At 40.8% G+C, this 17,082-nt stretch overlaps 1 protein-coding gene across 2 annotated transcripts; it reads right to left on the reverse strand.

Moving 5' to 3' along the window:
• Positions 1-7,771: 7,771 nt before the first annotated feature.
• Positions 7,772-16,305, reverse strand: LOC125078898 (olfactory receptor 145). Of its 2 annotated transcripts, XM_047692143.1 has the most exons (2): positions 16,291-16,305; positions 7,772-8,692 (listed from the first exon to the last, which is right to left on the reverse strand). In XM_047692143.1, exons 1-2 carry the CDS (start codon positions 16,303-16,305, stop codon positions 7,772-7,774), a joined length of 936 nt encoding a protein of 311 aa, XP_047548099.1. The 2 variants fall into 2 exon arrangements, with proteins under 2 accessions (XP_047548099.1, XP_047548098.1); XM_047692142.1 differs by lacking the exon at positions 16,291-16,305 and having other exon boundaries at positions 7,772-8,719.
• Positions 16,306-17,082: the final 777 nt, after the last annotated feature.

Raw genomic sequence — 17,082 nt, forward strand, 5'->3', positions numbered from 1 at the left:
ACATTTAAAGAAGAACTAATTCCTATTCTCCTGAAACTGTTCCAAAAAATAGAAATAGAAGGAAAACTTCCAAACTTATTTTATGAGGCCAGCATCATCTTGATCCCAAAACCAGACAAGGATCCCATCAAAAAAGAGAACTACAGACCAATATCCTTGATGAACAAGATGCAAAAATTCTCGCCAAAATACTAGCCAATAGGATTCAACAGTACATTAAAAGGATTATTCACCACGACCAAGTGGGATTTATTCCAGGGCTGCAAGGTTGGTTCAACATCCGCAAATCAATCAATGTGATACAACATATTAATAAAAGAAAGAACAAGAACCATATGATACTCTCCATAGATTCTGAAAAAGCATTTGACAAAGTACAGCATTCCTTCCTGATTAAAACTCTTCAAAGTGTAGGGATAGAGGGCACATACCTCAATATTATCAAAGCCCTCTATTAAAAACCCACTGCAAATCCATTCTCAATGGAGAAAAACTGAAAGCTTTTCCACTAAGGTCAGGAACACAGCAGGGATGTCCATTATCACCACTGCTATTCAACATAGTACTAGAAGTCCTAGCCTCAGAAATCAGGAAAAAAAAAGAAATTAAAGGCATCCAAATCAGCAAAGAAGAAGTCAAACTATTACTCTTTGCAGATGATATGATACTATATGTGGAAAACCCAAAAGACTCCACTCCAAAACTGCTAGAACTTGTACAGGAATTCAGTAAAGTGTCAGGATATAATATCAATGCACAGAAATCAGTGCATTTCTTTACACCAACAACAAGACAGAAGAAAGAGAAATTAAGGAGTCAATCCCATTTACAATTGCACCCAAAACCATAAGATACCTAGGAATAAACCTAACCAAAGAGGCAAAGAATCTATACTCAGAAAACTATAAAGTACTCATGAAAGAAATTGAGGAAGACACAAAGAAATGGAAAAATGTTCCATCCTCATGGATTGGAAGAACAAATATTGTGAAAATGTCTACTCTACCTAAAGAAATCTACACGTTTAATGCAATCCCTATCAAAATTCCATCCATCTTTTTCAAAGAAATGGAACAAATAATCCTAAAATTCATATGGAACCAGAAAAGACCTCAAATAGCCAAAGGAATTTGAAAAAGAAAGCCAAAGTTGGTGGCATCACAATTCCGGACTTCAAGCTCTATTACAAAGCTGTCATCATCAAGACAGCATGGTACTGGCACAAAAACAGACACATAGATCAATGGAACAGAATAGAGAGCCCAGAAATAGACCCTCAACTCTATGGTCAACTCATCTTCGACAAAGCAGGAAAGAATGTCCAATGGAACAAAGACAGCCTCTTCAATAAGTGGTGATGGGAATATTGGACTGCCACATGCAGAAAAATGAAATTGGTCCATTTCCTTACACCACACACGAAAATAGACTCAAAATGGATGAAGGACCTCAATGTGAGAAAGGAATCCATCAAAATCCTTGAGGAGAACACAGGCAGCAACCTCTTCGACGTCAGCCGCAGCAACATCTTCCTAGGAACATCGCCAAAGGCAAGGGAAGCAAGGGCAAAAATGAACTATTGGGATTTTATCAAGATCAAAAGCTTTTGTACAACAAAGGAAACAGTTAACAAAGCCAAAAGACAACTGACAGAATGGGAGAAGATATTTGCAAACGACATATCAGATAAAGGGCTAGTAACCAAAATCTATAAAGAACTTAGCAAACTCAACACCCAAAGAACAAATAATCCAATCAAGAAATGGGCAGAAGACATGAACAGACATTTCTGCAAAGAAGACATCCAGATGGCCAACAGACACATGAAAAAGTGTTCTATATCACTCGGCATCAGGGAAATACAAATCAAAACCACAATGATATCTCATTGTGATATCACAATGATATCACCTCACACCAGTCAGAATGGCTAAATTAACAAGTCAGGAAATGACAGATGCTGGCGAGGATGCGGAGAAAGGGGAACCCTCCTACACTGTTGGTGGGAATGCAAGCTGATGCAACCACTCTGGAGAACAGCATGGAGGTTCCTCAAAATGTTGAAAATAGAACTACTCTATGACCCAGCAATTGCACTACTGGGTATTTACCCTAAAGATACAAACATAGTGATCCGAAGGGGCACGTGAACCCAAATGTCTACAATAGCCATACTATGGAAAGAACCTAGATGTCCATCAACAGACGAATGGATAAAGAAGATGTAGTATATATACACAATGGAATACTATGCAGCCATCAAAAGAAATGAAATCTTGCCATTTGCGACGACATGGATGGAACTAGAGGGTATCATGCTTAGCGAAATAAGTCAATCAGAGAAAGACAACTATCATATGATCTCCCTGATATGAGGGAGAGGAGATGCAACATGGGGGGCTAAGGGGGTAGGAGAAGACTAAATGAAACAAGATGGGATTGGGAGGGAGACAAACCATAAGTGACTCATAATCTTACAAACAAACTGAGGGTTGATGGGGGGTGGGGGTTTGGGAGAGGGGGGTAGGGTTATGGACATTGAGGAGGGTATGTGCTATGGTGAGTGCTGTGAAGTGTGTAAACCTGGCGATTCACAGACCTGTACCCCTGGGGATAAAAATATATTATATGTTTATAAAAAATAAAATTAAATTAAAAAAAATAAAGGAGTGAAGGAGAGCAGAATTTGCCACCCCAAAATATGTCTCGTTGGCATAAGGATTATTAATCTGATTATTTGTAAGAAAACAAAGGCATAGAAGAAACTCTGGAAATTGGGCAGAAGTTGCCTTTTGTGAGGGAAATTTATATTTATAAGGGAAATCTCCATTTGAAAGCGTGTCTCCCACTCTGTATCAAGAAGAGAGGGATTACTAAATCTCTAGAAAGTGTTTTCAGTGGAGAAAGTCACAACTTAAGTCTGCATAGCAACTATACCTTTATTAACTGGGCTTTGCCTGATAACCTTCCTTAATTGACAATCCTCTCCTGCAACATTTTGTTTTGTCTTTAGATGGTATTTAAGGTGGTGGCTTAGACCATTTTTCCTGAGTATCTCCCATGTAATAGGAGATATACATGTTATTAAAATTCTATTTGTTTTTTCTTCTGTTAATCAGTCTTTTATCACAGGGGAGTCTCAGCCAACAATCTAGAAGGGTAGAGGGAAAATTGTTTCCCTCCCCTACAGGGAATATATAAGAAAGAAAAAGAAAGCAAAAGAAAACATTCTCAATTTTGCTCCTGTTTTTCTCTTCTTTATCTGTTCAGCTACTACAGGTAGTTTATGAAGTAAAAAGGAATAAAAGATATAAAAGAAGACAGCAATACAAACACCATCACTATCAAAATTAAAAGCAATCAGTTTTTATGAGTGACAGCCTTATTAGTACAGAATCTGGCCAAGAGTAGACCATCTGAGTGTGTTTATACTGAAGAGGAAAATTACCCAGAGGAGGCCCCAGAAGATGGAAAGTTATTAACAGTAAGATAGAGATAATCAGAAGCCCTGCTGGAAGCAAGTGATAACCAGTCCTTTCTGCACATAAACAGGCTTCCAACTATAGGCTCCCTGCCCTACTGTTCTGGCCTAAAACAGCCCTGCTCCCCCAGTTTAAACACACCTACCAGCTGTCAGCTTGGAACCCGACTTTCTTCAGTCCTCTATAAAAACCCTATAACCCTGTTGCCTGGGGCCCAGAACTTCGAGCATGAGCTCATCTGCGTCTCCCGACACTTCTCTGAGTGTCACATGGTCTCTCCCCAGTCTGATTATTTTCCCCTCCAATACTGCTAGGGAGGGTATAAGTTGAGATAAACTTTAAAGAAAGAGTTTTGGAATAATATTCAATAATCTTATTGTAAGGTTTTATAGGTGAGATAAACACGACACCAGGCGAAGTGGGTGCAAGGCAATATTTATTAAAGGCACTCTCCCGCAAAGTTTCAGGGCTCAGGAGAAGGGGAGCCAGGAAAGTTGCACCAGGAGGAGGTGGGCACCCTCAGTGGGGAGGTTCCTCTGGAAAGGGGAGTGGGGGAAGTCACACTGGGAGGGAGTTGGCGGGGGAGGGGGGAGTTGTCTTTTATCTGTTTCCTGCATAGGTATCGGGTTACCTACCTATGCAGATGTGACCTGGGCGTACATCCTTTTGGTGGGAGAGCTCAAGGGTGAAGGAAAGGTGGGGGAGGACGCTGGAAGATGGCGGGACCCTGAAGTCATTTCTATTGTTCCTCCTGCACTCCCGCAGCCCGCCTGCCGACCCAACACTTATGTCATTCAGTAATTCCCTGTCTAAAATGTATCCTAATTAGGGGAAAACTCAGAGAGTTGTTGAATAAGTTGGTTAAGCATTGTTTATAGTTTGGAAAAATAAAAATAACATACAGTAGTAGAAAATTGTTAATGAGATATAATAGATCCATACACTAGAATTTTATGCAATTACAAAAATGAAGCTGGAAGCAAGAGATCAGAAAAAACAAATTCTGTGATCTGTGTCTTGGGATACACACTTATGTAACCAGAGCCAACACTCCCTTGTTTTCACAGTATGCCTTTCTCTCTGCCTCTTTTTGGCTACCCACAACCCTTCATATACAACTGTCTTACTTTTTTATTCATTTATTTATCCAATAACAACCCCTCATTCCCTTACAGATTAGATTTCTTTGGTAGGTACGTTTTAAAGCAGCTGCCCATAGACTTTGAAAACGACTATGTGTAGGTATAAGGGAACTCAAGAGGGTCACTACTTGAGGTGCACTGAATTGAACACAATTCAAGGAAGTGTTGAAAGCAAAGAACTTTTTATTACTTGTTACAAGTAAAGGGACAAGAAGATAGTCTCAATGCACTGTCCTCCTGTGGGGTTAGCACAGGAAGCTTTTATTCAGCAGATTAAGGGGTAGGGAAAGGGATCTTGCATATACAGTAAGGAACATAATAGATATTCCATTACTTAGGCCCTTTGGTTCAACTGCACATGCCTGGCATGTCAACATACTAGGGCATCCATCATATTTCAAAATACCGTGGAAAACTCGGTCCATAAGAGATCTTAGTATTATAATGAGTTAAAGGTAACTTCAGGACAACTTGGGGGGCTTCTGCATGGGTCCTCAGCTCCAAACCTGCTCAGACTGGCCTAGGCAAGGGGCTTCCAGGGGAAACACCTAGCCTGGCATTTCCTTGTCAGGAACTGTTGGCTCTGCAAAACAAAACATATTCCTTCCCTGCTTTGTCCCTTCCCCCTCCCCACTTCAGGCTGATAGTTTTCAGCCCTCTGACCAGAGGAACTCCCTGCTGCATCTTGGCTAACACAAACACAATGCATAGAAAGACTGTCTTAAAACATACAATCAACAAGCAACAGTGGCAGACCCTGGAAAGGGTAGAAAAGGAGCACAAAATTGAGTAAAGGGAGGCTTCCTTTAACTGAGTGGTTTTTTTTTAAAGATTTATTCATTTATTTATTTGAGAGAGAGAGAGAGAGTGAGAGAGCACAAGCAAGGTGAGGGGCAGGCAGAGGGAGAAGCAGGCTCCCTATTGAACAGGGAGCCCAATGCAGGGCTTGATCCCAGGACCTCGGGATTGTGACCTGAGCCAACGGCAGACACTTAACCAACTGAGCCACCCAGGTACACATCTCTGAGTATTTTTTGGTAATAATTATAAATACCATGAACATGTACTACTGCCCAGTCAATATACAAATAAATACACACTGTAAATAGGATTTAAAATCCAGAAATGTATAATGTAGAAGAGAAATAATTCTCATAATAATCCTGTGGAAATGCTTTTAAAGAGGAAGAGACATCAATTAACTTGCATGAGGTCACATAGCTGGTGAGTAAAATCTAGGGTTCAAGTTTGACTCTCCCCCCACCCTGGTCTGCTTTCTGAGTCTCTATTCTGTTCTTCTCTCCTTGTTTCAGTCATCCCAATTCTATGATGGCCCTGTGTTGTGTAACATCTAAACACACTTCCCTGGTTCCATTTTTATTCTTTTGAATTCACCCTGAGTGATATGTACCTTCCCAAAGGATATAACTGTATGTCCATCCAGACTCATTTTTACAAATAGAAGAGAATTTTCCCAAAAAGAATCTCATAAATCAAAAATATTTCCACAGCCTTTCATATATCATTGCTTCTCAAAGAAACATTTACCACTTATAATTTTCTTTTAAACCAAAAAGCTACTCTATCTCCTTTTACACAGGATCATTAGGCTGTGGATTTACAAACCTAAACTGTATCATCCTTCTACCCTTTACAGAAAGGTGTGTCAATCAGAGTCACAACAGAAAACAGATGACCCCCTGAAACAAAATAATTGAAAACATAACAAGAGCACTATTTGCATGGGGGTAGACAAAAGGGTAGTTAAGAGAAACCACAGAAGGATGGCAGAAGCTAACAGCGGTATCATTACCATCCCTTTGCATGAAGAGACAAAGGAAGTTACTGTAAACAGCTAAGAAAAGAGCAGCTACTGTAGCCCACTGGAAGGAAGTCAGGGAAATAAATATCACAGTATCATGCTCCACTTGTTCTCTGATTTCCTTTCCTGGTGTTGCCATTGGCTTAACCAAGCCAGAAACCTGAGGGTCAGGGAACCAGCCCATTGACAACATTCGTTAGGGAATGCCTCCCAAGACTTGAAGTAAGGTACAAAGTAACAGAGAGTTGATCTAGAGAGGCACACAGAGAATACCTGACATAGTCTTTGTCACATACAGTACCATAACAGTCAGTGGTCCTTTCCTCTGCTGACTGCCTGCTGTGTGGTGTTAACCTAATTACTGGCTTGTAACACAATGTCTCCTCTATGGTTCTGAAATAGTCTCCAGATTTTTAGCTGACCACCCTGAACTTCAGACTTCTCCACCCAGGTTTTAAAAGCACAATTTGAAACAAGGAAATGATTGTGTGTTAAAAAAAAAAAAAGTCCCTAATTCTGTACTTCATAACCTTGACATTTTCTATAAGGTTATCCAGCCAGCATGACCAGACCTTTTTAAAGTCCAAGTCCCTGAAGCTCCACACCCCTGTCTTAAGTGGTACCGTGCTTACTGCTGTCTAGGTCCTAGCATACTTCCCCCAAATACTATGCAAAATTCTACAAGAATTTGGTCATTTAGCCAAGACCATCTCAACAAAGTTTTATGCCTCCTACCTTCTTTGCAAAAATGTGGTATTTAAAATTAGCCCTTGAAAAGTTGCATGAAATTTCTGTAGATAGAACCAGATCTTAACATCCTAGATCAGTTCACATTTGAAATGAAATCTTCCAGTGCTGATGAAGGAAGAAAGTGAACCATAGTGAAAAGTAACTAGTATTACAAATCAAAAGCCTACTGATGAGTGCTGGGTATTATACACAACTAATGAATCATTGAACACTACACCAAAAACTAATGATGTACTGTTGTTGGCTAATTGAACTTAAATTTTAAAAAGGGGGCAAGGGGAGTCAAAAGCTTATATCCTGGTCACAGATGTGCTACTTAATAACTGAGTGACTTTGGAGAAGGTACATAAACCTGTATCTATTCTCAGAAATATGAGAGAACTGAATTAAATGATCTTTATGGTCCACTAAATGGGCATACCCTATAGTTTTAAGAATCTTTTTAAATTAAAGGATGCATAAAATGGGAAGGATGAACATCTTTGAGAAAGAGTTAAAATTTCCTCCAAGTAACCAATGGAACCTGAAAAATAAAAAGAAAGGAAAAAGGCCCTTTCCTAAGTATTACCCCTTTCTCAAGAGAATGGTTTTTTCCTTAACGTTTTCTTCAGAGCAACTTTGACATCCTTATTCCTCAAGCTATAGATTAGCGGGTTGAGCATGGGCACAACAATGGTGTAGAACAATGAGGACACTTTCCCCTGATTCATAGGTAAAAGAGAGGATGGTTTGAGGTACATAAATGCCCCTGACCCAAAGAAGAGAGACACTGCAATTATGTGGGAGCTGCAGGTGCTAAAGGCTTTGGACCTGCCTTTGGTAGAATGAATACGGAGGATGCTGGAGAGGATGAGGGCATAAGAAATGAAGATGGTAACTGTGGGCACACCAATATCAATGCCCACAACAACAAAAACGACCAGCTCATTTACATAGGTACTGGTGCAAGAGCGCTCAAGAAGGGGGAGGATGTCACACATGTAGTGGTTAACCAGATTTTTGCCACAGAAGGTCAGTCTCACCATGCATGCTGTGTGGGCCATGGCCCCAGCAAATCCCATCACATAGACACCCAGTAGAAGGAGTAAGCAGACCTGAGGAGACATGGTGGCCGTGTACACCAATGGGTTACAGATGGCGGCGTAACGGTCATATGCCATTGCTGACAGGATGAAGGACTCAGAGACAACAAAGAAAAGAAAGAAGAAGAGCTGAGTCATACACCCTGCGTAGGAGATGATGTTCTTCCTCAAGACAAAACTCATCAGCATCTTGGGTGTGATAACAGTGGAATAGCAGAAATCTATGAAGGACAAGTTAAAGAGGAAAAAGTACATGGGGGTGTGTAGGTGAGAATTCAGCCCAATTAGGGTTATCAGGCCCAGGTTCCCCACCACTGTGACCACATAGAAACCTAGAAACAGGAAGAAGAGAGGGAGCTGGAGTCCCGGCTGGTTGGTTAAGCCTGCGAGGATAAACTCTGTCACGGAGGAGTTCTCAGCTTCCATTCTTATTAAAGGCATTCTGTGGGAACAAGGGGAAAGAGTCACTTAGAAGGGGAGAGAGAGAGAAAAAGAGAGAGAAAGAGACAGAGACCACCTCTCTCCTCCCAGTCACCTCCCATTCTTGAGAACTGGATCCACACAGAGAGATTTTGGACTTCAGCAGAAAGGCTTCTCGGGATGCCCATGGGTCTGTTCTCCGGGTCCCCTGAGGACTCTTCTACTAGAGCACCCTCTGGAGGATGGACCTCCATGGACCTCTCCATGGTGAGGGCAGATGCTGCTGGGAAGAACAGTCTCAAAGATGAGCTGAGGAGTCTCCCTTGTCTTTACTTTGGTCCATTTATTGGGTACTTCCAGCTCCAACTTCTGCTCAAGATTATAAAACCTGGGGCCGATATCTGGAGAGAGTCCTTTCAGAGGTTGGAGCCAGCCCAGCTGTGTCTGGAGTTTCCACCTTGTGGTCACCCCAGACAGAGCAGAAATGAGAGGTGGTCTTTCCCAAAGCCTTTACAGCCTGAGGTTGGGGACTTAGGAAAAGTTCAGCCCGGATTCAGTCACTCACCCTCCTTCAACCTAGAGCCTCAATGATGTACCTTTCCATCCAATTCCTATCCATGATTGTTCAGACAGATAAATGGCTGTGGTGCTAACACAGATAAAAGAACTAAACACAGACCATTTAGCTCCTGTCCTGTTGGAAGGATTAGAATATGGACTGCCTTAGAATTTGCTCTGAGCTAAAGATAATCTGATGGAGGCTTTGCCCCAAGGCCGTTTTCCAGTTTGTAGAAGGAGGACATCTTTGCCTATAATACGGGCCATCTGGTGACAGGAGACTGAGCAGTTTTATTCTGGATTTAGGGATCTGGGGACCTGATTAGAAGTAGAAAGTCAGAGCATCCCCTGGGATCACAGCCCTAGAAACTGACTTTCTAAAAGAAGGAATATTTTCTTGTACCCTTGATAATATTTGAATGGGCTTTTAGAAACATTATTTATTTGTCCAATTAATATCTATTCAGTAAAATGCATAGTGTTGTCCAAAAACAATAACTTACCATTTATTGAGCGCTTTCTATATATATATACCAAACAGTCTTCCTGTCCTAGCACTTCTGAACTGACCCCAGCAAGCCAGAATCCAATACCATTTCACATGCAGTACTTCCTTTTAATTCTCCCCCAAATCCTACGAACTAGATTTTATCATTCCCATTTTAAAGATGCAGTAATTCACTGGATATTAAATTATGAAAGACATGTGAAATCTAGGTCCATCTTACTCCAGATCTGGTGTTCTTAATGATTGTGTTTAACCTCTTCCTGTGGGAGATAAGGAAATATATAACAGGGTCCTTCCTCAGGGGTCTGACAATCTCATGAAAAAGATAAGCTAGAGCACACCAAACTTATTTTCCTGAAAACAACATGGTAAGATCTAGAAAAGGTAAAAATAAAATGCTACTCAAGTTCAGAGAGGGCATTCCATACAACACTTACATTTCAGTTTATCACAGAAAATGCACAATATCTAGTCCAAGGAGAAGCAGAGCCTCCTTGTAATCTCTTGGAATTTGAGCTTGGCAGTAAAGAGAAAACCCTGTCAGTTAAGAACATATTTTTCCAAAATTGCTGAGTTGTTGGAAATCTTGTTGGCCCCTGTCAGCTCTCTTTCAGGAGATTCTCAGTGACCTCCTGCTGACTCTCATGGCCTTGTAGCTTGACTCCTCTTCTTCCCACCAGACCCACCAATGTTTGTTTCCCCGTTTTGCTTACTTTGCTCATATTCTAACTCTCCCTCATGACACAAGTTATCCCACTGTGCCCCCGTCTCTCAGAGTCTCTCGGTGATGGCTGGTTCACTCTTTTGGAGTCTCATAGATTTGAAGCAATATTAAAAGTCATCTAGTCCTGGGGCACCTGGGTGCCTCAGCGGGTTAAGCCTCTGCCTTCAGCTCAGGTCATGATCTCAGGGTCCTGGGATCAAGCCCCGCGTCAGGCTGTCTGTTCAGGGGGAGCCTGCTTCCCCATCTCCCTCTGCCTGCCTCTCTGCCTACTTGTGATCTTACTTGTGATCTCTCTCTCTGTCAAATAAATAAATAAAATCTTAAAAAAAAAAGTCTTCTAGTCCCATGGTTCACAAATCTAGCTATACAACTGAGTCAGATAAATCTGTGCATATTAAAAGTACCTATTCTGCTACTCCAATGTAAATATAATAAATCAGAATCTCCAGAAGTGAGACTTTATAACCTGGTTTTACTTCTAAATCTATCCCTAGTGATTGGGATATTTAGCCAGGTTTGGGATTCACTGATCTAATCCTCCTACCCTACACCTTCCAGACAGGGAAACTGAAGCCAATCACACAGCTGCCTGCTGGTAGAGTCTGGCACAAAACATGAATCTCTAATTTCTCTAATTGGAGGGGTTTTCCAGCATATCCAGAAGAAGTCTACCTGGTCTTTGATTTGGTTTACTACAATTCAGAGTACAAGTAAAGGATGTAATTGGACATCAAATCTGGAACAGCACCCCGAGGTCATACTGGGGAGAAACTTAAATGCCAAGAAATGTGTATGCAGCGTGAATCCATGGAACACTTTGAAGAGAGGAATGGCATGACCAGGGGAATGACATGATCAGGTTGTGCTGAGGAAGACCAGTCTAATAGGCTATTGGATGTCAGTGACTTGATACAGTAGTCCCTCCGGGCAATGTTTTTTCTTGTAATTTAGGCAAGTTGCTTTAACTCAAAGCACAACAATAAGAAAAATGACAAAGGATGGACTTTCAGAAAGAGGTAAATGGAGCAAAAGTCCTTTCTAAACTTTTAACACATTACATATCACGTAATATGGCTGGCCGCCTGCCTTTTATAACCATGGTGTCACATACCCTCCACTCTGAATATGTTTATGAGGCCCTGAGTTCAAATCCCATCACCAGGCTTTCTGTGTTAGACATGGTTTCTGCCTCGTCTCAGCCCATCTTTTGGGCTTCTGCTGCTGCAGTGACTGCTGGCTGCATGTTGCAAAGAACACAAAATCCACCAACTGCACCACTTACCCCTGCTTTCTACCCTAAGATGTCCCTGCCACCACACACACACTGTCTGCTGGAATGCACCCAGCCTCTCTGGTACATGTGCAAACCTGGAAGTGTGAGGAGGGAACCCCCACTGGGAGTCAGTGAATAAATGGTCTGCCCTTCTGTGTCTCCAGTGTTTTGTTCTTCATTGATTCTCAAAGGGGCTTCAGAGGGATTGATTGTGAAATTCCCATTAAGGCAGATACCTCGTTAGCCCACCTTGGATTAGCTTCCCATCCTTCCCTGCCTCACTCTTCCTCTTCCCTGACATCACTTCCAAAAAAAGCTACGTGCATACAAGTCCTTGTCCCCAGCATGGCTTTTTATGGAAACCTCATCTAAGGTGCTTCTCAGATAGTATTTGGAGCAAGTCTGACCAAAATACTCCTTACTCCACCTGGGAGGAAGCAGCCTCACCCAAACCTGTTTGATTCCAGGTCAGGAAATTAAAGATGAGTCACTAAATTTATCAAGTACCAGAAATTCCATGTTTCAGAGAATGTATGTCTTGAGTATACCCTAGCAAAATGCCAAAATGCCAGAAGACATAGGATCTCAAATCATCACCAGTTCATACCCTCATGGAGAGTAGCCAGGAAGGCCTGTAGTAGCTTGTCCTTAGCTCTGCTGCCCCTCTCCTCATGACATTATGCTATCTTTGTGATCACCATTTACTTCCATGAGCTATGGCAGGTAGGAACTCGGTTTATTCATGTGTATATGTTTAAAACCAGATATCAAACCTGGCTTACAGCAGCTCACAAAACATTAATTAATCCCAGATTCTCAAACTTCCTCACCTGTAAAATGGAGATAATGATAATAATCCATAAGGTTGTTGTAAGGGTTAAACTAAATCATAAAATGGAAGAGCCTCAATAAACGTTATAGGAAATATATGTAAAACATACATAAAATATACGTCATTTAGGAGGGAATGAGTGGGAGAAAAAAGCTTCAAAGAGCTAGGTGAGCCTGAGAGGGATAAGAGGGAAGCTAATAGAGGGAGGAAGAGGAGAGCTGATTGCTAAAAAGAAGAGAAATTTGGAAATAATGTTTTTTCTTCAAAGCTTTTTCTAAGACCCAACTCTCCAACATAACTTAATCCACAAACAGGATAAGATAATTCCACCTGTCCCTACTCCCTACTTCCTGTCCCACCATGGATGACCTACTCTTCAAATAACCACACCACAAAGGCCAAATTACAAAGTCAGGTGAGGTTTCCTTCACAGCCTCCAAGGTTCTCTTTCTGTGCCCATTTCCAGTCTTGGCAAAAATTCCTCTTCCCCAAACATGCACAGTCCTAATGCTTAATCTACTTTCAACTATCAAAAGCAGTTCTCAGGAAAGATCTCACAAATCCATCAACACAGTCTATGAAGGACAGGTTGGGAATCATCCGCATTCCACACCCTCTTCCAGGAATTATTTTTTTAACCAAGTCAAATTCTATAACCAATCTAACAGATCTCTATGAAACTCGGAAAGCACTCAACTGATGAGAGGTACATTTTGGTGAGGATGGGACAACTGGAGTCATCATGTGGTGGGTTTATAATCAGAATCACTTTGGCAGCTGTCTGTCCTCCACTTGGCAAGCTAATTACAACTCCTGTATCAGTCCTGTGGATGTGTGCGTGTCTTCTTATGTGAGTGTTGGATGACATTTGTGCATTCCCACTGCTTGCCTATCCTTCACACAAGGGATATATATTTAACCACTCAAGGCCTCAAGCACAAATCTTACACTTAGAAATTTGCCACTGCTGTCGTGATTACAATAAATCCCAGTCCCTACTCTCATTCCTACTATCATCAACTCACAATTAAAGAAAATAAATCATTATTACAAACCTGAAATAAGACCCACAGGAAAAGGGCTCCATGGGGCACAGACAGCAAAGACCCATGCTTCATTAAAAGTTGACTTTTCTCTAGGAGGCTTAGAGGATTCTTGTTTGGATGATAGAACTACCAAGAAAAGTTCCTTTGGATTTATGTCACCTCAGAGCCTGTTGCCATGGGAACTACATTTCAAAATCTTCTCAACTGGGGCTTCACTAAAGTCATGTTCCTTGAAGAGCAGATGAAGCCCAAGCAGGAAGCAGTGTAGGAAGAACTATTCTTAACTGTATTCTTTTGTTGCAAAGTTGCCCTCTTTCCAAAACTTGAATCTCTTTATAGTGCTTCTTTATTTATTTATTTCTATTTTTTCCATCTTTTTTTTCCATTATAATCTATTTGTGTCATTCCAGGCGTGGTACCTGTAAAGGCAATACAATGCCTCGCATGCATTAACCCTCAGACTTCTGGTGGCGTGAGGCTGGTTCCAAGTGCATTGACCATCGCCACATACAGAGGGGTCCACGCACAAGTGACGCTTCCATAAGAAGAGACACAGAACCTCACTGCAAAGAAAAGATGGCCCTGAAAGTTCTTTGTTTGAAGTATCCACAGTTAACTTCTGAGAAAGCAAATATCAAGAGTTGTGTGTTTCTGCATATATTTAATTTCAATGTATTTTATTAAGCATTTTCATCTCCTTAACATGCAAAGTCTCTACGTAAATAATATACATTTTTATATATACAGAATCCTTAGACTCTAGACCTTGGAGGTCTATATGGGAGCACGGCAGTAATGAACACATAGTGAACACTATGTACCAAGCTAGCTAGTTTTACATACATTATTTCATTTATAGGAAATGAATAATCTTCAGAAAGTACAGGTTTGGCATGCTTAAAAATATCATCCAATGAATTCAAGAATATTAATGCTAGAACAATATTTACATTTTAAAAATGCTTACTACATGTCAGGAACTATGCTAAGTGCTTTACACAATTAATTCATTAGTTTTTACAAAAATCCTGTTAATAGGTATTATTAATATCCTACTCCACATAAGAACATTTCCTTGAATCAAAGGAATCAAACATGCTTATCTTGTAGTTAAGACAGCTTCTTCTTTTTGGACCTCCAGGCATTTATAGTGATGGAGGAATTAGTAGGATTTGCTAGATTAATGATCATGGGGGTGGAGAATGGAGATGAAAGTTCAAGTATCAAAGGGGACAAAGATGTCACTTCTGGGACACAGTAAAAGGCAAATAGGGAAAATAAAGAGCTAGAATTTAGACCTGAATGTCCTGTGCTAGAAGTATATCTAAAAGGGATGGTCAAGTAAACGTCCATCAGCATGACAGGGGAGCTTGGTAGATCACGGAGAGACTTGTACTGGGAAATCATGTAAGTAGAGGATTCCAGAAACCACAAGTCAAGAGTGAAGGATGGAGAAGGAAGTCATTAGTAAATTCAGTGAAGACAAACGTGGTGGTTCTGAGCAGGCTTTGTAGCCAGATGATCTGGGTTCTTATCACATCCCTCACTGGCCAAGTAAGCTTACGGTGTTTGTGTCTCAGGAACCCCATCTATAAGCAGAGATACTGACACCTAACATATAGGATTGTTCTGAGGTTCAACTGTCATAACGTTTAATAAGTACAGTTCACCCTTGAACAACATGGGTTTGAGTTGTGCAAGCCACACAGGTTTGTTTTAATACACACAGTACATTAGTATAAATGTACTTTCTTTCCCTTCTGCTTTTCTTAATAACACTTTCTTTTCTCTAGCTCACTTTATTGTAAGAATATAGTATGTAATAACATATACAAATATGTGTTAATCCATGTTTTTGTTATCGGTAGTTTTCTGGTTAGGAGTAGGCTATGAGTTCAGGCTATGAGTTCAGGGGAGTCAAAAGTTACAGACAGATTTTTTATTCATGGGAGTTGGTGCCCCAGCTCCTGCATTGTTCAGGGGTCAGTTGTAATTGTGGGTTAATGAAGTATCACAGGACCCTTCCTCTGTTTCTTTTTTTATCCACTGGGTCAGATTCTGCCTTTCATCCACTGCTTCAGGAGTGAATTTTCTGAGCCCCAGCTATATTACAAGCTACTACAAGGCACAATCATGTATTGAAATGCTATTTACACACCCAATATTGAACACAATGATGAACACACATATCGTTCATTAATATTTACTTGGTTCAGTAGAAAGAAATATAAATATAGTTCAGGGGGCACCTGGGTGGCTCAGTGGGTTAAGCCGCTGCCTTCGGCTCAGGTCATGATCTCAGGGTCCTGGGATTGAGTCCCGCATCGGGCTCTCTGCTCAGCAGGGAATTTGCTTCCCTCTCTCTCTCTCTCTGCCTGCCTCTCCGTCTACTTGTGATCTCTGTCAAATAAATAAATAAAATCTTTTTTAAAAATAAATAAATAAAAATATATATAGTTCAGTAAAAGCCCAGATGTGAAAAACTGATCAATTCAGGGATGCATTTATTTCTCAAATACTGAAGGGATTTGTTAGAGGTCTCCTATAAATAGTTATGTAAGCCCTTTTCTGGAAAAATAAATAATGTAGGTTATATATAGCTGGTTTCACTGTAAATATTTTTGGCATTTTAAATATACTAATGTTGACACTGAACTGACGGCCATGCCAGGTGATGTGTGCCTATTGGGTGTGACCTAGAGGGTCAAGATGCTTACAGAATAGAAGAAGGCTCCCAACATTTTGAGGACTGGCAAAGGAAAGTTACTCAGTGACAGAGCTACTGAGCCTTCCCAAGTCAGGAGCTGCCCGGAGCTCAGTTTCATCATAGCCCACAGTTTGTGGCTCTTAAAATAGGAATCCATTTTTAAGTGACATTTAACTCAGCAATATATGTGCTATAAAAAGCAAATTACACTAACACTAGCAATGTAAAATATATGATTTCAAGGTGTGTTAAGGGAGATAACACGGCCTCATTTAAAGGCAGTTTGATGGAAGGGGAGGTTATTCTAGGCATTAGTGGAGATGTCTCAATTGATTTAAAAAAATAAATCCTAAAAATGAAGATTCACCAACCTTGTAGGAAGCAACAGACTTAACTTGTTGGACAGAAATGTCTCAGAAATTCTAATTGTAGGAAGCCAAAGACTCTATTTTTTAACCTCTTGTCTGGTCAGGAAAGCCACAAAACCCCTGTAAGGTTTTTTTGCACTTTTCAGAGGTTTCTCTAGAGAACTTGTCTAAAGACTAGTTTGTTTGGTTTTTTTTTAAAGATTTTATTTTATTTATTTGACAGAGAGAGATCACAAGTAGGCAGAGAGACAGGCAGAGAGAGAGGGGGGAAGCAGGCTCCCCGCTGAGCAGAGAGCCTGATGTGGGGCTTGATCCCAGGACCCTGAGCTCATGACCTGAGCTGAAGGCAGAGGCTTTAACCCACTGAG

Source organism: Lutra lutra, chromosome 10 (genome assembly GCF_902655055.1).
Source record: "Lutra lutra chromosome 10, mLutLut1.2, whole genome shotgun sequence".
In the NCBI taxonomy this organism is placed as follows: Eukaryota; Metazoa; Chordata; class Mammalia; order Carnivora; family Mustelidae; genus Lutra; species Lutra lutra.

Excerpts from the sequence above, each read along its gene's own strand:
- LOC125078898 (XM_047692142.1), bottom strand. The coding sequence starts at position 8,719 with ATGCCTTTAATAAGAATGGAAGCTGAGAACTCCTCCGTGACAGAGTTT.